The 25831-nt window shown below is 35.6% G+C and overlaps 1 protein-coding gene across 1 annotated transcript in view; it reads left to right on the top strand.

Annotated features, from left to right (window-relative positions):
- CDH18 (cadherin 18) overlaps window positions 1-25831 on the top strand; it is a 344495-nt gene that overhangs the window by 275634 nt on the left and 43030 nt on the right. The window contains exons 7-8 of the mRNA XM_036309477.1: window positions 8836-9089; window positions 24621-24757. Of these exons, the coding sequence (XP_036165370.1) occupies window positions 8836-9089; window positions 24621-24757 (391 nt within the window). The remainder of the gene's footprint in view (window positions 1-8835; window positions 9090-24620; window positions 24758-25831) is intronic.

Here is a 25831-nt window from a genome sequence, read left to right as displayed (position 1 = left end):
TCAATTCAAGGTTCCAACCCTATTTGCTCTTAATGAATATCAACAATATCGTTTGTAATATCACTTTTCCTTTTAAACCTATTTAATTGCATATATATGCTTATTGATTTAAACCAAAAAATCTTGAATGTGTCTCCATATCAATGAAGGGTGACGGAAAACATGTTCTTACTGTCAGATGAAATATAAACTTGGCCCTATCATTAAAGCAGTAGATGACATTATATCAAGTCTTTTAACCTTCAGTTTTCTTATTTAAGCACTTTACAAGGTGGTTAGTAAACATAGATAAAATATGGTCAAAATACACTTGAAGTTTGGCCTGGCTAATAATTACAATAATACCTCAATATCTACTTTTTTACTTGTCATCCTTTCTTCCTGCATTTGCACCAAGTCTTTAAATATAGTTTCCAGACACACCATGCTGTTATATAGCTGCCCTTCTTTGTTGGATGTTGTCCAATTCACCTGGATGCATACAAAGAATGAAGCATCCTGTGGTATTGTACCACAAGAACATGCTGTCATTCATGTGTCTTGGTAATCTACTTCCCCTTCCTCCTTTGTTAAAAAATATTTTGTTTTTCAGAGTTCAATTTAAGTATTGTCTTTGTAGTGCAACATTTTCAGGTATATTTCAGCCACAAATATCCTTCTTTGGATTATCTTTTCTATTTTTCACTTATTTCTTATGGTATAAAAGAGGGCAATTCCATCTCTTTCTTAAATTTGCTATGTCTGAGGAGTAGGAAGACCTTATTCTGGTTAATTTACTGTGAATGCCCTAGTATTTCCATGAATATATGCTACAAATGTATTCCTGTCTATAATAGCTATTAAATATTTTTATAACCAGGTACTTGTATTTTTATACTCTATATTATATAAAAATTATATTCTATATTATATGATTTCATTTAATAAATGATCCATTGAGATGGACAATGAGTAAACATGGTAAATTTTAAAATTATATTGTAAAATCTCAAGTTAATCTTAAGAGAAAAATAAAATGGTTTTCACTATAGCCATACTATATCTATTCCAAATAACCACTTTTTTTAGTGGATTGTGTTTATTTGATTTTTTGACATCATTACTTTGCCTGCCATTATATGACAGACTAAGAATCAGAATGTTCTTTGCCATGGATTGTAAAGTTTTGAGGCCATGAACTACAAAGAGCAATAAGCAAGGCATCCCAACACATTGTAAATATACATATAGGCAAATCCATGAGCATACTTTGTAAGAAAAAAATAGTTTTCTAATTCTAATGAACTATTTACAAAAACTGACTATTCTTTAGGGATGTTACTATTAAAAACCTCAGCCAACCTGATATTTTTATTCTTAATAGGTTCTAGTATCTAGAAAGCAATACTCCTGCTCAGCCTGATGCTGAAGAGAGATGAGTCCATTTCAATTCAGTGAAATCTATTACTGTGTTTGTAATAACTTCTGACAGAGAAGTGCCAAAATAGTATGGACAAAAATGCTCTCCTCCAGATAAAATATAACTAAAAATTCATGAAAATGACCCAGAAAACAACAAAATCCCTCAACCTAGAAACTTAACCACAACAACAGACAACAGCAAACTTTTCTTTAATAAAATGTAAATAAAAGAAAAATGTACTACAAAATTGCAAAATTTCTAGCAAAGAAAGGCATATGGAAACTATGAGATACAGAATAAGTACTTCTGAGAGTATATTCATAATCCTAAATATATTAAAGACAGAAGTAAAATAATAAAATTAAATAAATAGAAGATATTACTAAAAATAGGAAGAATAAAAGAAAAAAAATAAAGACATCAATGAGGTTAGAAATCAGAAACATATTATATACAAAAACGTTAGATTTTGGAAAGAAAGCAAAACATAAAAAAATAAATAAACTTTAACTAACCTTAATAAAAATAATGGAAGGAATAATAGAAAATAAATAGCTATTAAAAAATAGAAAGTGTGTCAATACTTTCTTAATTTTACACAAATAAATTTCATGTAAAGAATATTTTTGTAAAAGTTCCTAAAAAGCAACTTCAAAGACATAAAAAATACATATAAACTAATCTCATATAAGATAATGAGAAACTTGTGAAAGAACTACCCCTCCAAATTCTTCAGATTCAGTCATACAAAAGAAATTCTATGAAACCTTAAAGAGCAATTGATTCCAAAGATATTTAAACCTTTCAGCACATTGAAAAAAAAAAAGGAAGATAAACAACCCATCAAAAAATGGGCAACTGACCTAAATAGATACTTTCCGAAAGCAGACAGAAGGAAGGCCAAGAGACATATGAAAACATGCTCAAAATCACTAATTATCTGAGAGATGCAAATCAAAATGACAATGAGATACCATCTCACACTTGTCAGAATGGCTATCATCAACAAATCAACAAACGACAAGTGCTGGTGAGGATGCAGAGAAAAAGGAACACTCGTGCACTGCTGGTGGGAATGCAGACTGGTGCAGCCACTGTGAAGAACAGTATGGAGTTTCCTCAAAAAACTAAAAATGGAACTCCCATTTGACCTCGTGATTCCACTTCTAGGACTATGTCCCAAGAAACCGGACACACCAATCAGAAAGGATATAGGCACTCCCTATGTTCATAGCAGCACAATTTACCATAGCTAAGATTTGGAAACAGCCTAAGTGCCCATCAGCAGATGAGTGGATTAAAAAACCGTGGTACATCTACACATGGAATACTACACTGCGGGGAAAAAAGAAGGAATTCTTAACATTTGCAAGAGCATGGATGGAACTGGAGAGCATTATGCTAAGCGAAATAAGCCAGTCAGAGAAAGATAAATATCACATGATCTCACCCATTTATGCAATATAATGAACAACATAAACTGATGAACAAAAACAGATCCAGAGAGAGAAGCATCCATCAGACCGTCAAACCTCAGAGGGAAGGCAGGGGAGGGTGGAGGTAAGGGGGAGAGACCAACCAAAGGACTTGTATGCGTGCATATAAGCCTAACCAATGCACACAGACAACAGGGGGGTGAGGGCATGAGCGGGGAGGGGGGTTTGGGGGGTTTTGGGGGGATAAGGACATATATGTAATACCTTAATCAATAAAGAATTTTTTTTAAAAATCTCACTGTGTTTATATATGAGGCAAATAAATCTGTATTGTCTGTAGGGTTCCTGTAACAAATCACAAGAAACTGTGTGGCTTAAAACATTCTCTCGCAGTTTTGAAGGCCCGGAGTTTGAAATCAAGCTTAATTTTTGGCTAGGATGCAATTCCTCCATAAACTCTATAGCAGTGGTTCTCAACCTTCCTAATGCCGTGACCCTTTAATACAGTTCCTCATGTTGTGGTGACCCCCAACCATAAAATTATTTTCGTTGCTACTTCATAACTGTAATTTTGCTACTGTTATGAACCGTAATGTAAATACCTGATATGCAGGATGTATTTTCATTGTTACAAATTGAACATAATTAAAGCATAGTGATTAATCACAAAAAAATATATGTAATTATATATGTGTTTTTCTATGGTCTTAGGCAACCCCTGTGAAAGGGTCGTTCGACTCCCAAAAGGTTCACGACCGACAGGTTGAGAACCGCTGCTCTAGACGATGATACATTCCTTGCTTTTTCCAGCTTCTGATGGCCCCAGGCATTTCTTGGTTTGTGGCCACATCACTCCAATCTCTGTGAAAATGTTAGAATTGCTGATAATCCCAACTGGCAGTTTTCCAAGAAGTTCATAGTTCTGAAATGTTGTTAAATGGTATACTCTATATTCACATTATCAACTCCCATCCCTACACGAAATATCTTGAAGGCAAAATTTATATAGTCGTAGTAAATAATGCTGAACAGATTATCAAAGACTGGACCCTACTCTTTTGAAGAGTCTTAAAGTAGTTCTAAAAGGAAGAATTACCCCCAAGTATTTCTTTAGCTTGAGTGTTTTAGTCATCATTCAGTGTGAATGATTATTATCAAAATCTAGCCAGAAAGATCTAAGAGCATGGAAAGTTGGCATTTTAATGTAGAGTTGGACAAGCTCTTTCTTATACTCATGAAAATTTTCAGGTTCTACACTATGCTATTAAGCTCACACTATGACTTATTTTATGAATTTATTTTCTTTCTCTTTTTTTCAGGCTGAGAAGAATGCTTATTTTGCATTTTATAAACTCTCAGCCACACATTTCATGTTATTGTTTTCTGTGGCACCAGCATAGCCTGGGTAACCTTTCCCCCAAAATTTCTCCTTGTAACATCTTTGCAGCAAAATGAGATATTACATGAATAGGTTTCTCTGATCCTGGTAGATTGTATTCTAAATAAATAAATAAAAGTCTTCCAGTAACTAAAGAAAGTAAAATCCACAGATTTCTAAATAATTTCCCAGGAACAAATGATTACTAGAAAATTACTAAAAGATCTATTTAAAATGTGTGGATGATGAGTAATAAGTACTTGGATAGCTTTGCTAGACTTATAGTAACATAAAAACTAATTATAATCCTAATTCAATCTTTGTATACTATTGTAGTTATAATGCAAATAAAAGAATTAACATATTTTATATTGTATACATAATCCTGCAATCACTGAGAATAAATAAATGGATATAATAATTTCTCACTTTTTCTAAAATTGCAATTTAGCACTGCTGAATTAAATGAGGTTGTTAAAATATTTCCATTTGCATTAATTTACCTGCTTCTAAATTACTGTCCCGATCTGAAATATTCCTCTTATTCCTTAGAGACTTCAACTGGATTTCTAGCCACCCATCTGCCTGTCCTGGCAAAGAAGTTCCGCAAAATGATTATCCCTGCCCTGAGGTAGTTAAATATATATTAGCTATTATAAAAATACAATTATGTGTCCAAATAAACAGCCAGCTTCTTATCACTAGGTAGTTTAGTGTTAAGGCAAATAATATCTAATTTGCAAAGGGACCTGCTAAAAAATGGAAAAAGAGATACCTGTTAAACTGATGTGCAGCTTGATAGTAATATCTGGGGGGTAGAAGTGGCCAAGTTATCTCCACAATTTCACTGAGAGTCAGAAGATAAGAATGCCAGCACCAATAAATATGTGGAGATGTGATTTAAAATTCTGTGTTATCACACGAGAAAGGAATATTAACTGTCCCTAGTAAAGTAAACAAATCCTAGTTGTTTTGTTTTGTTTTTTGTGTTTTAGTTTTAGGGTCTCAAATATTCACGTTTAGAAAGAAGAACCTTAGTCATTATAAGGTTTACCAGATGCAGCAAGTTGACTCTAGAAAACAATACACTGATTTTAAACAGTGGTAAACTTATCAAGGATGCTGCATTCCAAGATTCTGACAGTCCATGTTCCTCTGAGCCAAGAGCTACCATACCCACCCACCCAATTCCTGAATGGAAGCAAACTTGTACCATTCGCAGAACAGGTTGTTTAAATTGGGATGAGATTTGTTGAATTACTCAAAGAGATGTTCTCATTCACTAATGTTAACTAGTTAACTGACACGATATTTTGAATTTAATTAAAAAGGTTCACCTCTTGTGTCTATAGATGCTTCTGGTGTACAAATGGTTGAGGAGAGAGGAGTCAACAAAAAACCCTAGCAATCTGTGAGTCCAACTCAGAGTTATGCAACTCCAAACCAAGATGAATGTTAGTTTCTTTGGCAATTCATTTCTAGTTTAAACTCCCTCAGAAGAATATGATTCCCAATTGGTACGTCACAAACTGAAGAATCAATTAACATTTCTTTAAAATATATACATCTAAAATACATAATTCTGTCTTATATAAATGCATGTATGAAAATTTGAGATATTCAGATAAAAAATATTTTATTTATTAAAAACTGATAAAATATTGTGGTAGCCCAGTCTCATCCATGTCCCTATGACCTGAGAAGTTTTCTAGGTTTTAGTTTCTTTATATCAAGTTTTGAAATTAAATGGTTATTTTTCCTTCTATGCAATCACCAATCTCTGGGAAGGCCAATTATCCAAGGCAATTCAGAAGAAGTAAGGAAAATAAACATCAGTAAGACTGGTCTTCCTATTTATAAAATTCCTTAAAGATACTCATTCTAATCAGCTTCTCCTTGTCCCTCAGGATAAAGGAAAATAGCTGAGTTTCTCCATAGGGAATGAACATTCTCTGAAAATGCCAAGAGAAAAAGTTCCAAGATTAAAACGAGCTAGTGCAAAATTAGTGACAGAAATAAGGATGAAGAAAAACAAAAACATCTTCTTCTTCTCATAGATATTACAAAGGAAGTTCAGCATCAGTGGCTGCTTCCCCAGGCTCACATTAAAAGCCTGGTCTCTGCATCAGCTGCACTAACATCACCATGGAGATTTTTGACATTGAACTCCGTTTTCTAAGCTCACAAATCGGAGCTCACTTTAGGTTGCGGAGCCTATTGTGTGCATCATGCTAAACATTTCCCAAACATTCGCTTCTGATCTGCAAAGGTACCTCCTCATAGAAACAGGACCTAGCTGCTTACATGCACCGAGGTTCGTATCCTTATTATTAATTTCCATAGTACCCAGTCTTATAGCACTAAATACACAGTGCTGTAAATGTCTGTTTACTATTTTATTTTATATGCTACAGTAGACCATATATTCCTTGGGACAAAATGCCATACTGACCTTACCCATTATTATATGCTAAGTCAAATTAATTATGGATGATATATGTAATTAATAGAGAAAATAAATATTGGTTGGACAATTTTAAAAAGGAGAGTACACTAAAAAGATTATAAGATTAGGCAAAACTGAAAGCTAAAAGAATAAAAGAAACATACAAAAAAACTATACAGCACAAAGTTGATTACACAATAATACAGTATAAAAAAATAAACAAATACATGGAATGCTATTACTAGTAAAAGAGAAAATAAATGAAAAACAAAACAACAAAAATGAAATTCAAAAGTCTGTATCAACTTTATTGCTAAAATTCCAATAAAATATTTTGAATTGAACACTTAAAAGTTTAGTCCAGCCAGCATGGCTCAGTGGTTGAGCATCGACCCATGAACCAGGAGGCCATGGTTTGATTCCTGGTCAGGGCATATGCCCAGGTTGTAGCCTCAATCCCCAGTATGGGGCATGCAGGAAGCAGCTGATCAATGATTCTCTCTCAACATTAATGTTTCTCTCTCTCTCTCCCTCTCCCTTCCTCTCTGAAATCAATAAAAAATATTTTTAAAAGTTTATCAGATTTTAAAATATGATACAAAGTTTAAAACCAGCAAGGTGAAAAAATAAGATGTGGTAGATGCAAATCAATGATATGAGATACAGTGTATTATTTAAATGCAAAATGGAAATATCTACACTAATAAAAGAGAAAAATGGTAATTGGCGTACGACGCTACCCTTTTCATTGGCTAATCAGGGTGATATGCAAATTAACTGCCAACTAAGATTGGCAGTTAACTGCCAACAAGATGGCGGTTAATTTGCATATGTAGGCACAATGCAGGGAGGCGAAAGGGAAAGCAGGAAGAAGCCCCCTGCCACTGACAGTGATCCGAAACCCAGGGGGGAGCTAAGAGCTGGGGGGCAGGGTAAAGGCGGCCCTGGGGCTGCGTTTGCCCTGCCCCCCAGCCATGATCGGAGAATCAGGTGCCTTTGCCGCCCTGGCCAGTGATAGCAGGAAGTAGGGGTGGAGCCAGCGATGGGAGCTGGTCACGGTCGAAGCTGGCAGTCCCGGGAGCTAGGGGTCCCTTACCTGGGCCTAAAGCAAAGCCCACGATCGTGGCGCCCCCCCCGCTGCCACTGCAGGTCCCCGCTTCCCGGGTCGGATGCCTAGGCCAGAGGCGTTAGGCCTGGGCAGGGGCGGAGCCTGCAACCGCAGGGAGCTGGGGGTCCCCTGCCCAGGCCTGACACCTCTGCCAGAGGCCTCAGGCCTGGTCAAGGGGCCGATCCGGTGATTGGTGATTGGAGGGTGATGAGGGTCAACTCCTCTGGCTGAGGCGTCAGGCCTGGGCAAGGGGCCAATCCTGCAATTGGAGGGTGATGGGGGTCTACGCCTGAGGGCTCCCAGTATGTGAGAGGGGGAAGGCTGGGCTGAGGGACACTCCCCCCTCCCCACACCCAGTGCACGAATTTCGTGCACCGGGCCTCTAGTGTGTGTGTATATATATATATATATATATATATATATATTTCAAATTTAACAAGTTAGTAGCAATTTTTAAGTTTATCTTTTTACTGTTGGTAGTATTATAGATAATTCCTTTTAAAATTAATACTTAAGCCCTGGCTGGTTTGGCTCAGTGGATAGAGCGTCTGTCTGCAGACTGAGGGGTCCCAGGTTCAATTCCGGCTGAGGGCACATGCCGGGGTTGCGGGCTCTATCCCCCCCAGTGGGGGGGGGGTGCAGGAGGCAGCTGGTCGGTGATTCTCTCTCATCATTGATGATTCTCTCTCTCTATCCCTCTCCCTTCCTCTCTGAAATCAGTAAAAATATAAAAAAATTAATACTTAATAAGTTAAATTGTCAAAGAGATAGAGAAAAGTTACTTGAAGAGACTACAAATCAGAGTCTCCAAAAGCAACATTTGTTTGCCAGTGGGGAATATTTTTTGTACTTAGTTATCATCGTATTTATGGTTGTGAAAAGTAACAGTTGATTTCAGACTTGAGTTTCCCTGATTTCTTCTTTAGATACCATTACTAATACAAACTTTATAGTTTGTTTTTAAGAGAAAATAGATGGATTTACATCTATTCAAAAATAGAAAAAAATGCTTCTTTGAAAGTGATAACTGTCATAATTTGGATCTCATTTTTTTTTTCCCTGCAGCCACTGAACTATGAGAAAAAGAAGTCCTACACTCTCAACATAGAAGGAGCAAATACACACCTTGATTTTCGCTTCTCTCACTTGGGTCCTTTTAAAGATGCCACCATGCTGAAGATCATTGTCGGGGATGTGGATGAACCACCTCTATTTTCCATGCCCTCCTACGTCATGGAAGTCTATGAAAATGCCAAGGTTGGAACTGTCGTTGGCACAGTTTTGGCACAAGATCCTGACAGTGCTAATAGCTTAGTAAGGTAAGGTATGCTTCAAAATTTTAGACATCTACATATTTTGATTGTGTCATAGTAATTTAAAATTTATAAAATAATACTTAAATATGTTATATCTATGTTATTGTTCTATTATTACAATTAAATTATATTACTGATATTTTATCTGAGTCATGTAGTAGATGGGTTTCTGTCAAATGAAGAATATATGTAGCTATATCCATGAGTATATTTTTGACCACACAGATTAGATTTTCCACTTGACTTAATAGATATGAATATAACTGACTGGAAACATTTATAGAAATGAAGTTGAGAAACCTTGATCTCTTAGTGATAGGAAATATAGATACAGTACAAAAGGGGAGAGGGCTGGGAATAAGGCTTATCTGCCTCCAGGTTCTGACACAATAGCTGTGTTCCTTTAGGAATCATCCACCCTTACCTGTAAAAGCAGAAAACGACTCTCTATCTCTCAGGTATTAGGGGAAAGAATTAAGCATTGTGTATAAAGTGCTAAGCAGAGTGGCCTGCACCTAGTAGTCACTTACTAAATGTCCAAAGCTGCCTAGAGTGCTCACTTAGAGACTAGACGCTGTCACTATAGGACAGCATGTGGGAATTCTGGAGTCTTGAGGGACTAGCTGTGTGATCTGATACAGTTATTCAACCTTGGAATGTAAATTCCAAATATATAAACAAGGAATAATAATACTGCATGAATATGCTGATATAATTAGATTAGATTGATACAAAGTAATTAGCACAGTCAGTAAGTGCTCAGTAAATATTTTATTATGTTAGTATGTCATGCCGTGGAGATTATTAAAATGTTATTGTATAATCAGAAAGATTTTTTTTTTTGGTCTCAATTATAACAAAATCAAAGACTGTATACATGTAGGGGAGTCTTAAGTTACCCTGGATTTATACCCTTGGCTAATCCTAAGACCTTAGGAAGTTGGAAAGTCTTAATAAATATGTCAGCTTTCCCCCATATTTATTCTGATTCCCTGAGTTCTCATCTATTTTTTTAATTGTTTTTAATGGTGTTTTTTTTTTATTGATATTTAGAGAGAGAGAAAGGGAGGGGGATAGAGAGATAGAAACACTGGTGAGAGAGGAACATCATCAATCACATCATTAGTCGGCTGCCTCCTGCATGCCCCCTACTGGGGATCAAGGCCACAACCCAGGCATGTGCCCTGACCAGGAATCAAACCTGCAACCTCCTGGTTTCTGGGTTGATGCTCAACCATTGAGCCACACCTGGCAGAGCGAGTTCTCATCTATTTTAACAAAAGCTAATAGAGTAACCATTTCCGTTGGTATCTACATAAGGGTTATAAAGGCTCTCAATTTCCTTTTATGTAAGCATGATTGTTTCAGCTTAAAAACAGAAGTCCACAGTACCCCTGCATGGAGAGAACCAATGTTATGTGCACAAATGTGTGTATTCAACAATCCTGCTTCATCTGTGAGTGTAGGAGTACCCTGTCAACTGGTACCCTCTCTCACACTGAGAGCAAGAGCTGGACACTGCTTGGAGAAGCAGGATGGGCAAGTACACAAAATAGTATGCATTAGCCCAGTTATAGAAATCGATATGTAAGGGATAGAAGTAGGAGACAACATAATTAGTTTTCCAACCAGAGAAAAGCCTGCTATGCTCCAGCATTACATAGAATTCCATCTATATATATAAAAGCCACAGTGATCAAACAAATGGTCGACCAGTTGCTATGACATGTACTGACCTCCGGGGGGAAGATGCTCAATGCAGGAGCTGCCCCCTGGTGGTCAGTGTGCTCCCACAGCAGGAGAGCTGCTCAGCTGACCCATGGGTGCCAGACGCAGGGCTCATGGCTGTCCACTGCAGCCTGGAGGCCTCCGTGGAGCTGCAGCGAGCCTACTGAGCAGTGGCCACGGCAGGTGCAGTGGGGTCGGGATGAGCAGGAGTGGCAGGTGGCGTTAGGCTGCCAGTTTTGGCCTGATCCCTGCAGGCTATGCCGAGGGACCCCACAAGTGCATGAATCCATGCTCTGTGTCTCTAATATTTAAATGACATTTCTGATACTTAACAGTAAGTATAATTTGTTCAACTATATTAAAAACTATAGCAAAATAAATGATATTTGCAAATGTGGCCCATTTATTACAAAAGGAGCCAACACCTTTGAGAATAAAAATATTTCATGCTATTAGTTTCACATAAAGTATTTGATAAACTTTAGTAAGCCTTTTTTTAAATATTAAGATGCTAATAATGTAGTCTATACCTTTTAATTAAAAGAGGTGTGAGGTACATTCAGTTTTAAAAGAGATATTTAAAGCACCTTATTTGGTTATTACAATAGTCCTTATAATAAAGAAATTAGTGCATGCACACACAGCAGCTGCAGTTTGAAGCCCAGTGGAGAGATAAACTTGAAAAAATTGCATTCTTTGATAGGGTGATAAAGGTATGAAGGTGTGCATGGAAAGAAAGCGTGCACAAAATCTTATAGACATAATGAGTTGAAGATTGTAAGGTTCAAAACTCAGGTTAAGGATGAGACAGATGAAGAATAGAGAAAATCTATGTAGTTTTGTGTATATGAGGAGCATAGGTTACCTGTGTGTGAAGGGCAAGTGCTGAGATTGTAGAAAGAAGCGAGGCAGAGACCATGAAAAAGGCTTTGTGCTGACATCTTTGAAATTTATCCTGCAGCAATATCAAAGGGGGAGAGAAGAAAAGACAAAGTATGAGCCATTATAATCAAAGCGATGGTGGGAGCTCTGCAATTCAAAATAAATAATAATGAATTTTTTAAATGCTATGAAGAGTGGCATCTCTGTGCCCAAAGGGTAGGTCAGAGGAAGAAACATTGAGGTCAGAGACAAACTTCTTTCACTGTTGCTCTGTAGATGCCAACATATCCCAAAGCACCTATTCCACATGGCACAGTGTCTCTCATGCAGTTTCCCCACTAGAGGACATTTGACAATGTTTAAAGACATGTTTGGTTGTCACAACTGGGTGAGGAATGCTAGTTACCTCTGAGTAGAGACCAGGGATGATGCTCACAAACAAGAATTATCTGGTCCAAAATGACAGTAGTCTGAGGTTGAAAAACCTTGATACAGAAGAAACTAAACTGGTTTGTCCATTGGTAAAACTGGAGTGCTAATTATACTCTTGGAAAGAGTTTTTGAAAAGAGATTTTTGGTGTTTCTAGTTTCTTGGGATACCAATTAGAAATGATATATGCACCCCTATGTTCATAGCAGCACAATTCACCATAGCTAAGATTTGGAAACAGCCTAAGTGCCCATCAATAGATGAATGGATTAAAAAACTGTGGTACATCTACACAATGGAATACTATGCCACGGTAAAAAAGAAGGAGTTCTTACCATTTGCAACAGCATGGATGGAACTGGAGAGCATTATGCTAAGTGAAATAAGCCAGTCAGAGAAAGATAAATATCACATGATCTCACTCATTTATGGAATATAATGAACAACATAAACTGATAAACAAAAACAGATCCAGAGACAGAGAAGCATTGATCAGACCATCAAACCACAGAGGAAAGGTATGAAAGGATAGGGGTAAGGGGGGAGATCAACATAAGGACTTATATGCAAGCATATAGGCCTAACCAATGGACACAGATAACAGGGGGGTGAGGGCATGAGGGAGGGGGGCATGCAAAGTAATATGGGGATAAAGAAACATATGTAATAACTTAATCAAAAAAGAAATTTAAAAAAATGAACCATAGAGATAATAAATAGTCAAATAAATAAATACAATAGAGATAATGACATAAAATTAGGTTTCAACCCGTCCTCCTTTTTACTTCCAGCATAATGCACATTTCTTCCTCCAATTATAGTTTTGCTTGTTTTCACTGGTTTCAAACCCTATGATTTTATTTATCTCAGGAGATATCATAAATTTTCTAATAATTTTCCAAACAACACACTCAATTTCAATATGTACTATTTGTAGTTCTAAAATATGGGTTCCATGGAAACCACTTTTGACTTTTGGAGGGCTATCACAATTAAAAAAAAAATAAAAAATAATTAAAATCATTCATTGGAAACAATCATAACAGAACAAGCACATCTTTTGGAATTACTTTTAAAAAAACAGTGGTTAAAATAAAATCTTGCCTGTTACTTGGGAAATATATTATGGGCTATTTTAATATTTGTTTGGAACAATTTATATGGATATATGCATTACTCATGGACACAGACAATAGGGTGGTGAAGGCCTGTGGTGGGGGAGGGGGTGGGCTAGAAGGGGCCAAGGGGGGAAAAAGGGGACATATGTAATAACTTTCAACAATAAATATTTTAAAATTAAAATTAAAAAATTTTAAAAAAAGAAAAGAGATTTTTGGGAAATGTATACCAGTGAGTATGTTTCAAATACATTCACAGCCATGTAATATTTCACCCTATACATTTTTAAATAAAATAAATAATTCATGTATAATGAATTGTCCCATGATATTATTAATTGCCTCAGTAAGTACTCTGTACTATTAGGAGTGTTAATCGAACACCGCCATGTTAATTGAACATCCCACTTGTTCGGATGCAAAGATGATTGGTGTATTGACTCCAAATGCTAATATTGAGAAGCACAAGTCTATTAGCATATGCATTATTCTTTCTGCTTTGTTTTGGTTAGACAACCAAAATAAATCCTTCTAAAGCTACCTTAAAATAATTAGATTCCTTAGCTGCTTTTGCAAGGTATAATTTACATAATATTTATTCTTGATTTCAATAAAAGTATGTCATTCATATGGGCCTCTAGCTGCAAACAGTGAATAAAAAACAGAAAACATTAACAAACACAAAAGCAAACCTTATACTTCCACCTTTCTTAGGGACTAAACATTTGTACTAATTAAGGAAAAGCACAGTGAAAAGATGTACCTTGCCATGTGCCCTGAAATGCAATTAACTCCAAGTCTGTAGAATTGATAATGAAAGGGAGTTTGAGTCTTACAGGCATTTGTGAAAAGCTTCCTGGCTTCAGTCTTTTGTATTTCAATTTTCTAAATTATTAGTAAGACTCTTCAGACTTCTAAGAGCATACCATGTCTAGCTTTTGTCTCTTTCAACTCACAACAAGAATGTGCAATTGGCAGCAATATAATCACCACCTTTAAAAAGAGTAAAATCAGAGCCAGGCTATTTACCTGCAATGAAGACACCCTCAATTTAAACAGACTGCACTCAATTGCTGGCATGCTGCAAGTGGAAATCAGAAACTCCCCCGTAGCTGTGGAGAGATGAGCAATATATTTATATATTTTAATCTTCACCTGAGGATATGTCTTTATTTATTTATTTTTTTAGAGAGAGAGGAGGGTGGAGGGAGAGAGAGAGGGAGAAACATCGATTTGGGAGAGAAACATTGATTGGTTGTCTCCATACAGGACCCAACAGGGGATGAAATCCACAACCTGGGTATGTGCCTTGACTGGGAATAGAACCAGCAACCTATTGGTGTACAGGACAATGTGCCAGCGAACTGAGCCATCTGGCCAGGGCGAGATGAACAATCTTTGGTTGTACAAGAGGAGCTAGAGAGCTTTCTGGAAATGTGATCTTGTGACTATTAAAAATAGTGACCATTTATGGCTTGTTATCTGTAAGCTAGGGGCTTTATATAGCATTCCAAAATCCCGTGTAAGAATTCTGAGGAGTCTACAGATGAAGAAACGAAAGCTCAAAATGTTAAGTAATTTGGCCAAGTTTTCATAGTGATAAAGTGGCAGATCCAGAATTTAAATCCAGTTTTGTTTTACCCCCAAAACCTTGTTTCTTTGTTTTTAAAGCCAGAATACCAGGCCTATTTTTTTTAACCAGGCCTCTTATATATTTAAACAACAACTTCTATTAATAATACTAGTCATAAACAATTGCATTTGTAGAAGTCAAAGGTCACAAATTAAGAAACAGACTGATGTTTTACATGGTCAGAAAGCCATTGAGTGAAGTCTACTATTTGGATGCACTTCATACATTGGATAAATGAGATGATGAAAAGAGTCAAGCCTCTTTTTATAGTACAACATATGGTGGTCAATGTAATACTACTGAAATGTATAATACTTGATTTAGTACAACACAAAGAAATTATTGAAGACCTCAATTAACAATTTCTCATAAGAGGAAGAGCTTTAGTGTGAATCTCTATATACATTCTGAATCTATATATACATTCTACCATCCTAACTTCTTTCCACTCTAAATTAATATCTGTATTTATCTATATATTTACTTATTGTTGATAACTTTTTTTATGGTTTCTTTGTATAACTTTACAGCAATCAGAAGGAAATAACAAATATTGTGTTTAATTGTTTCAAATTTCAACATGACCCTACTTAGGAAGCAATAGCCCATTTATATGCTAACTTTAGGAATAAAATTGTGATTAGAGTTGAAAATATATGCCAAATTTTTAAAAAAAATTCTAAATTATCTTTAAAAAAAAAAAGTGTTGCAGAGAATTAGGAGTGTTTACTCTGCCTATTTTGAGTTTACTTGTAGCCTCAATGAGCAAGTGTCCCAGTATAATCACCGTGTTCTTTATTCTTGTTTTCTATTTTATTTTATTTTTTTCCATCACCATTATCCTCTCTGTGCCCTCTTTCACTTCCACCCACCCCGTCTAGCCCCGCAATCACCACACTGTTGTCCATGTCCTTGAGTTCTCTACATTTTTTTTCTTTTTTGACTGCATTATTTTTGGTGTGTTTATTGTTGAGATTTTGTTGTTACATTATTTTATGTTTCTCTGAAATTTTCACATAGCTCATGATGAGATGGGAATTAGAAATACCACATTAATATTAAATGTTAAAACAGCAAAATTAAGAGATATTTCATAATAATAAGGTTATATTGCAAAGTTCAACAGTAAAAAATATAATAATTAAGAAGGTTTGAATATAGGATTCAAACTTTTGAAAAGAAAGACAAAGAATAACTAGAAATTGTTTCAAAATATATTCATGTTAAAGATATCATCTGATATATGTTTATAGACCAAATTTGCTTATAAAAGTTTAGTTTATTGAAAATCTAGTATAGTTTAATTAGAATGGCAAGCTTAATATACCCTGATCAAAACTGTCATAGCGATCTTTTTTATTTAATTACTAGAGGCCCAGTGCATGAAATTCATGCATGGGTAGGGTCCCTAGGCCTGGCTGGCGATTAGGGCTGATCAGAACCTTCCTTCCCTGGCTGCCAGCTGCTGTCTCTGGCCTTCCTTCGTTCTGCACCTCCCCCTGGTGGTCAGCGTACATCATAGTGGGCAGTCGAACCCCTGGTCAGTTGAACTCCTGAGGGGACAATATGCATGTTAGCCTTTTATTATGTAGGGTTGTTGTTCTTTCTCTTGATTTATTTTTATTTTTTCCATTACCATTTATTCCCCCTATATCAGTGATGGCGAACCTTTTGAGCTTGGCGTGTCAGCATTTTGAAAAACCCTAACAACTCTGGTGCCCTGTCACATATAGAAATTTTTTGATATTTGCAACCATAGTAAAACAAAGACTTATATTTTTGATATTTATTTTATATATTTAAATGCCATTTAGCAAAGAAAAATCAACCAAAAAAATGAGTTTGCGTGTCACCTCTGACACGCATGTCATAGGTTTGCCATCACTGCCCTATATCCTCCTCCACTTGCACCTACCAACCTACTCCCCCCCATAATCACCACATAGTTATCCATGTCCATGAATGAATTTTTTTCTCTTTTTCTTTTTTGCTCAATCTTTCTACCCCCCTTATCCCTCCTACCTCAGCTGTCAGCCTGCTCTCTATCTATGATTCTTTCCTAATTTACCTATTAGTTCAGATTGTTCACTAAATTCCATATCTGAGTAAAATCATATTGTACTTGTCTTTCTCTGATTGGCTTATTTCACTTAGCATAATATTCTCCAGGTCCATCCATGCTGTCTCAAAGGGTAAAATTTTCTTTTTTTATGGCTGAGTAGTATTTCATTGTATAAATGTACATAACTGTTTTATTCTCTTATCTAATGGACACTTGGATACTTACTAATGGACACTTGGACTGTTGCCAAATCTTGGCTATTGTAAATAACACTGCAATGAACATAGAGGTGCATATGCCTTTTGAATTAGTGTTTCAGGTTTCATTGGATAAATTCCAAGAAGTGGAATCACTGGGTCTTCTAATACAAGGGAGATACCTCTTTAAGGATGTTGAATACCAATCAAGTAAAGATAGAGAGAAAGCAGTCTCCTACTTAAAGCCAGAAGTCTTTGTCTGTAACTGGCATTTTACAAATGTATCACATTTCATATAGCCAAGTTAGCATATTTACATTGACTAAGAACTTTACTGCTAAATGTCATGTAACTATGACATTTGAGAATGCAAGGAGACCTAAAAGTGATTGAGAAAAACATGTTCTTATATGGAAGAAGATATCTGTAAACTGAGGACCAACTGACTGGCTCCAGATAACACAGTTAAGCCATCATAGATTGTTCACTAAATTCCACATCTGAGTAAAATGTGGAATTCAGATTCAATCAGAATATGGTCATTTCCATGCTTTAATAAAGGTACAGAACACCTGTAAACTTTTTCCCATTTTTTGGTTCAAATTCATCTGGCCTATAGCAGTGACCTCCCCAAATCACAGCCCTGACTCAGGAAGAGAGCATAGTTTCTGGGTGGTCTGGTTTCATTTAGCCCCGGAATGAATAGCTAAATCCTGGCTTAGGGTCACTGTTTTATTAGACTACTGACTGGAGACTAAACCGCCTAATAGCTTTCAGGTGACTATTTCAAATAAATTTAAAAAGTTTTAAATGGTTCCACGGCATTTCTAAAACTCAGGATTATTAGAATGTATGATATCTCAGTAACTTAGCGGAGTAAATAACAGATGGGGAAACACGATTTCTTATGCTAGAGTTTTACTTCAGTTAGATCAGTGCTTCTCAACCTCCTGGCCCTTTAAATACAGTTCCTCATGTTGTGACCCAACCATAAAATTATTTTCATTGCTACTTCATAACTGTAATGTTGCTACTGTTATGAATCGTAATGTAAATATCTGATATGCAGGATGGTCTTAGGTGACCCCTGTGAAAGGGTCGTTCGACTGCCAAAGGGGTTGCGACCCACAGGTTGAGAACCGCTGAGTTAGACGCTTTTGTTTCATTGGATCCCTTTGGTTCAGAAAATTCAAAACCCTTCCAAAATAGCTCTGTGCTCTGTGTGCCACCCCTTTTATGAAGCACACGGTGCTCTTTATCAAATGACAAGATCCGTATGTTTTGGAAAGATTATTTTCTGGATGCATGGCTTGTGGGATAAATTGTATCCCAAAAATGAACAAAGGGAACCTTAACTTTTTTAATGAATCTGAGCTATGCCACAGCTGTTTGTTTGTTTGTTTGTTTGGTTAAAGACAAGGCCAAGCTGCTGAAGTATCCCACAGGGTGTATATGGATTAAACTTGATCCCATTTATTAGTCAAGGTCAGTCAAACTTACAAATACAGCTGATTGGGAGGCAAAATCTCAAATAAATCTGCTTTACCACTCACGTTCTGTGTCTGCAAGTACCTAAAGTGTGACATGTGAGAGAAGTCTCCTAGACTTCAAGCCAACTGATGTTTCTCCAAGTAAATCACTGTAAGATTTTCAGTGCATACATTTTCAATTAGTTTATTATGGTGAAATGGACAAACTGTAATCAAAATAATAAATGTTTCTGAGGAGTGAAATGTTGTTATTGAAATGAAAAATAACTCTTCCAATGCATTTCAATATGACTATAATTTTCTTGAGTCTATACCTACATAATCATAGGGGAATTGAGTGCCAGATGATGAACTGGGTAATTGGTTTAAAGTAGCTTCTCTTGAAGAAAATAAAAATATGGGAATAAAGGTAATTGCTACTGAAAGTGACTGTTTCCTATCATTATAACTTGTTTGCCTCTTTGTTGGCCTATTTATTCTAATTTGAATAATGAATTTTCATCTTATTTCAATATAATGCATTTTATTTTCAATTTTGTCATAGAATTAATGTAAACATATTTATTCTCTGGCCATCAATCATATTAGTTTGAAATACTTTATTTTTCTTTTTTTGCTTACTCATTTCCCTAACTAAATCGATATCTAAATAATTTTCAGGGTTTGCTGATTCTTCTTCTTTAATATTTTTATTTCCTGTACTCCCTCAAATAAATATTTTTGAATGAATATAGAAAGCCTCCAATATTGTCTTCTCTTTAGAAAAGGAGCTTATAAATATTATGTAACGGACCTAGATTATATTTTAATCTCTTGCACTAAGAGCTCCTTGATAACATTTCCATCACTCTGTGCCTCAGTTTTCTCCTCTGTGAAAATAGCCTATAAATAATAGTGATCTCATGCAGTTGTTTTGAATATGTAATGAACTAGTATTTAGAAAACACTTCAAGCACAAAGCAGTACATTTTAATTGCTCAATAAATGTTAGCTTATATTACCTGTTACAGATTGCTTTTGTATGTATATCAGTTTTCTTGCAGTCTCACATATCACCCCTATATAGTCTTTATTATGGAGGAGAGTAGAATTTGAAGAATATTTTTAAATGTCTTGTCCAGTTACGTATACTCTAGCTTCAGTTTACACTGGCTTACTGTTGAAAACTGTGAACTGGAATATAAAAAATTCTCAAAATTCTAATTTTTTTTTAGGTTTTACCATTAATCCCAATTTAGAACCTATATCATTTAGGCAAATGGTTACCAGATATTATACTTGCTGGATGTTTTACAAAATATTAAATTAATATTATCATTTGCAAAAAAAAACCCACCTATGTATGTAAGTTCATAAAATATTAAGATGCCATGTTTACCTTTTGAAGGTTTGTAAAAGGAAATAAATGGATTTTATTAAAAAAAAAAAATAGAGGCCCAATGCATGAAATTTACATAAGAGTAGGCCTTCTTTCTTCTCCTGGCTGCAGGCACTGGCTTCCCTCTGACCAGCAGGCACCTGGGACCCGGGCTTCCCTCACAGCCCTGGCTTCATCAGAAAGGTCATCCTGGAAGGACATCCAGAAGGATGTCTGGTCTAATTAGCATATTATGCTTTCATTATTATAGATTATTTGATAGTTACCTACTAAGAATATTGACATCTATTTTTTATTGTTTGATGAGCAGCTTAATGGAGCCATGCCACTTTTTAAATTTTAAATAGTTAGCATTAAATTATTCTATATTTAGTCTCTGAATATAGTTTTGAATAGTTTCTTTTTTCTAATATTTCTCTTTACCCTTTTTATTTGTATGGCTAGGCAGAAATTCAAGGTTAGTTAAGCAGAACTATTTAGTTCTCCTTGAGTTGAAATTCAATTGCAACTCCACAAATAAGACTCTTGGGACCCAAGCATAGCTGATATTTAGCCCTTATGTTGCAGATATCTCAAGGGTGTTAGGTTGCAAAGAAAATTAAAAATTAAATAATAAGAGTCAAAGGACACATCTCTAGCATTATACCTACCATTTTCAAACATATTTAAATACAGGTTTTTATTCTTTAAATTCAAATAAAACTATATTTATTCTAAAAGCATTTAACAACTCATACTAGCCGTTACATTAGAAAGCTCTGCGTAAAGTGTGTAAAAAAGAGGGGATTATTCTGATAAAGAAATTACACATTTTCAGATTCTTTATTTTGCCTACAAACAGAAAAAAAAAACCATTTTCTTTCAGACTGATGGTTCTGAAGTGATCAGATTTCTAAAATGGGGCATATTCTTCCATATTTTATAGGGCTGTATTGATAGAAACATAATCTGGACTTTTGCGTTGCAACAGGAATCTTTCAGGTTGAATAATGATTCGATTTCGGGTCGCATTTTCGGATGCAGGAACTGTTGTTCTCTAGAGAGTACCCCCAAATGAAAATTTTCTTGAAAACAGGTTAATAGTAACTAACTTTAGATAATACATGGGTGGGCAAAAGTAGGTTTACAGTTGTGAGTACACAAAACTCAGAATTCATTATTTTATTATTTATTTATTAATTATTGCATTACTTATTATTATTAAATTACTTTTTCCCACTCCTGTATAAAAATCACAATGCTAATTGACTATATTTTAAGGGATGCTATCTTTTTCGTTCATCAGATCTTCTCACGCCTCCTAAGCAGTTTAGCATTGGGCCTCTAGGTTAGACATATTCGGGGAAGGTTTTTTGTGTGTGATATGAATTCAAGTAAAAGAAAAAACTAAAACAGTTTCAGTGTGCCATGGCCTAATGGTTTGGAGAGCTCAATGACATAGCTCTTTCCCACTCTTCTGTAGTGTTAGAATCTGGTGTCTCTTCTTTGAAACAGATTTGCCTTATACTTCTTGTTTAAATTGCTTTTTTATGTTGCACTTCCTTCAATTAACATGTAATTAATATTAGAGCAAGAGTTCACAACAATGTCTTGTTTTTGGTCACACAGTTACAAGTGATGCCTTTTGTCCCTTTATATGTGTTATTTTCACTAAGCGAGCTCCTACATTTTAGTGAGGTGCTCTATAGTCAATCTGCACGGTATCATTAATTTCTGCAATGTTTTGGCATGTGTATGTATACACGAGTTGTTATAAGGTTTCACACTTTAGCAATATATTCTAAATGTCTTGTTAATACCTGCCTATCAGAGACATGGGTTGTTTTCCAATTATACTCTGTTCTAGAAAGGAAGATGAATTCTGTGATATTGCCGTACAATTACCTAGTCAATATATTTGCCCAAACTTCTGAGATTTTCCTCATGAAGAAGGGTTTCTGTTACTTTCAATGGAAAGTCTTCTATCTGTGCTTTGGAGCCCAATCCTACTCACCTTTTTAGGTATTTCACTCTTTCAAAATGATAACTTCCTTTAAGAAAGACAATGCTTAATATTTCCCTTCACAGAAAAAATAATAATTTGTTGAAACTCACTTCTCTGATGACATAAGCCTTCATTTTTTTCTGATCTCTTTTTCAGGTAACGATGGCAAGCAAAATGTCATAACTCATGGGCTTCACATTCTCACATTCAATATATTCTTGAATCCACTACAATAACAATCCCATCATTTCATATTTTATTGAAACTTTATTCTCAAGTTAACCAGTCGTGTCCATCCTGCCAAATCCAATCAACCTTTACTAACCTCACTCAGCTTAACAGAATTCACCAGGGCTGCCCATTTATATCAATTCTTTCTTGGTTTCTCTATTGCCTCGCCCTCCCACTTTTTCTCTTCCTTTCAGCTGTTTCTCTCCTTTTACTAGCACTTTCTTTACCCAGATTCTGGGCTGCTTTAGACTCAAAAGGTTGAGTGCTGTAGTGCTCAAATCTTTTATTTCCTTTATTCTTACAATTCTCTCCTAAAGGAGTTTGTACCATTCCCATTACCTTAAATTTAAGCTGATATATCTCAAATTTATATTTCCTGTTCAGAAAACACAAATTTCACACCCACATCTAAATCTCTGCTTTTTATTACACATGCTTATCTAATTAATTGACATCGAAGGCATAATGGGTTAAGCCTTAAGGTGGTTGATTCCTCTCAAATTGTTTTTCTCCCAAAGAGAGTATTTCCCTTAGCTCTTCTTTAAAAATATTTTTATTGATTTCAGGGAGGAAGGGAGAGAGAGATAGAAACATCAATGTTGAGAGAGATCATTGATCAGCTGCCACCTGCACACCCCACATTGGGGATAGAGCCCACAGTCTGTGACTTCCTGGTTCATAAGTCAATGCTCAAACACTGAACCACACCGGCCGGCCTCCCTTACCTCTTTATCCAGATCAGTAAGTAGGCCTATCCATTACATGGTAGATCACACACACACACACACACACACACACACACACACACACACACAAGTTACTGTGATCTCTACCCTTTACTAATGCCACTTCAGCAAAAAGTTCCGTAGGTTGTGTCTGATATATACCATTATTTTGTACAGTTGTTTCCATTCCCTTCTTTTTTCCCCACCTTTGTCCAAAATAGCGTAATTTATATTCTGAATTGTTTTTACATTTCTACAATCCAAGATTTAAAGTAGTCACTGTGATTTTTTTTCATAAAATAAATAAATCGTGTATGGGAAAACCATTGCTTTTTTAAAAAAGCAAAAATTCCTTACCATGTGCTGCAGGGCTTGTCCATCAAACTCCTTCATTCTGCTGGCTACATGGAAAGATACATTTGTTTCTAAAGCAAGTCAAACTTTTTCCTGAAGTTGGATCTTTGCATGTTGGTTTACCATATTCAAGTATTCTTCCTTTGGCACTTTCCATATAATAGCTCACTTTTTATTCAGGTCTAAGATAAAATGTTACTTAAACTGAGACTAATGCAAAGGGAAGAAGTATTAGAGGTTTAGGAGAGAAGCCTTTTCTTCTCTCCTGATGGTTTGGAACATTTTTAGAACACATGATTGTTTATTATATTATTTATTCATACTTATGTGCATTATCTATTCTGAATAATGTGAAATCCCAAAACTTGGGGGTGAAGAAAAAAGTAATTTAAACCCAAAGTGTATGCCACTGTGAGTTAGCTGAGGATCAGCTGAACTGAGCTGGCTTTTGTTTGCTGGTTCTGATTATCTCCAGTGCGTTCCATCCTGCGCCTGTTCATTTACTAGGAGGTTCTGCCTGAGGCTGGGCATCCTGAACTGGGACAACTCTGCCCTTGCATCTCCATCTTCCTCTGGGGCCAGTGCACTAGCTCTGGCATGTACTTCTCATGGCAGTGGCCAAGCATAAGAGGAAACATGCAAAGACTCATGAAACCTAAACACAAATATGGTCTAGGTAGGACGCCACTGCTTTCAAATCATTCTATTGCCAAAGTAAGCTGGAGGCCACTCCTACTGTGAGAGGGCCCTGCCGAAGTGTATGAATTGGAGAAGGAAGAGTTGTGGTCGGTAATGCAACCCACCTTCCATTTATTTCATTTCTCATTCGTTGACTATGGACATATGACAACAATGAAATGGTTTTTTTTTCATTTTATATTTATGATCAAACCTCAGCTACAATGAAACTCTAATATAAATTAGTCTCTGACATCTCCTTCTATTCTAAAATGTTTGTACATGTAACAATGAGAAATTTCATTACACATTTGATTTTTTCCCCAATATACTATTGACTTCCCAGAGGTGATTTTTTTCTCTACTTTATTAATTATTACATTTCTCCTGTCTACTACTCTATTCATGGAATTTGGTAGCTATTTTTTAATTAGTAATTAAACTAAGCATATCATTAAAGACAAACTGAGATAAAAAAAATAATTGATGTCAGTCTATGCAAATGTAAAGTTGCCAGTCAAATCTTAAGAGCCAGACATAAAAGTTAAATATATGTGTTTAAATATTTGAGTATCTCACTTGCTTCAGTTTTATATTTTTTATTATAACAGCAAGAAAAAATACTTATCTATTTTCTTATCTAGGTACTTCATTGACTACAACGCTGAAGATGACAGGTTTTTCAATATTGATGCCAATACTGGATCTATTAAGACTACAAAGGTTCTTGATAGAGAAGAAACTCCGTGGTACAACATCACAGTGGCTGCTTCAGAAAATGGTAAATGACTTGACTTTATGTACGATAGGAAAATATGTCACCGTACAGGAAGATTTATTCTGAGATTTCCTCATAAGCAGGTCTCTTACCATTTTTATTTTTGACGCCAGGATCTAAGAGAGTGCACAGAATGTATTAGATACAATTTTACACATTGTCAGACACAGTGAATACAGCATATCTATTCTCCTTTACCTTAATCCTGGCATAGTGGTGAAAAATTGCATTGTGGACACTTAGTCCTCATGCTTGAGTCAAAGCATTTGGCTCTCCTTCTAACTGTGCTTATATCGTACTTATAAGTAAGTCATCAAAAGGCTAGATAGAAGAACAGTTCTTCACACACTTCAGTTTAGGAGAAAAGGAAATGAAAAACTGATCATTGCTCTTGAATAATTTCATCAATATAACACCCCTCCTCAGGCTTCAGTTAGCATTTAGAAAACTTATTGTAAAGTAATAGTAATAACTTGGAATTTCAATAGGCAGGACTACGCCCTCTTTGAGAGAAATATAGGAGATACAGAATAATGCACTATGGTTAATATCTAAGTTCAGAAAAGCACAAGCATAAATGTCAATAATTATTTGTGAGTTTAAAAGTTGTATAAGACTGTGTTCAAACGAAATTAGAATAAAACTAAGAAAATGGATCTATCATAACAATGAATTCTTTCTTTACATATTAAGTGATAAACCAAAGTCTAAATTACCCCAGGTGTAGAATTTAAGTTTGCAGAAATTATATAGGCATTTAGAAAAGATTTCTATGTTATATATATATATATATATTCATTAGAAATACACACACACACACACACACATATAATCAACTTCACATTAAAAAATAGTGCTATAGAACATGAAATTATGCTCGGTTTTCGGTTTTTGGGGTTTTTTTTGCCCTCAGAGGTTATGCCTCCTCTATGTGCTCCGTTCTAGGAAGCCACTAATCTAGATTCTATTTCTCTAAATCAGTGATTTTCAACCTTTTCATCTCATGGCACACATAAAATAATTATTAAAATTCTGTAGCACACCAAACTATAGTATATTTTATGCCGATCTGACAAA

This window comes from Myotis myotis, unplaced genomic scaffold, assembly GCF_014108235.1.
Source record: "Myotis myotis isolate mMyoMyo1 unplaced genomic scaffold, mMyoMyo1.p scaffold_m19_p_5, whole genome shotgun sequence".
In the NCBI taxonomy this organism is placed as follows: Eukaryota; Metazoa; Chordata; class Mammalia; order Chiroptera; family Vespertilionidae; genus Myotis; species Myotis myotis.
Note: the sequence above shows the minus strand (reverse complement) of the source record. Positions and strands in the feature narration are given on the sequence as shown.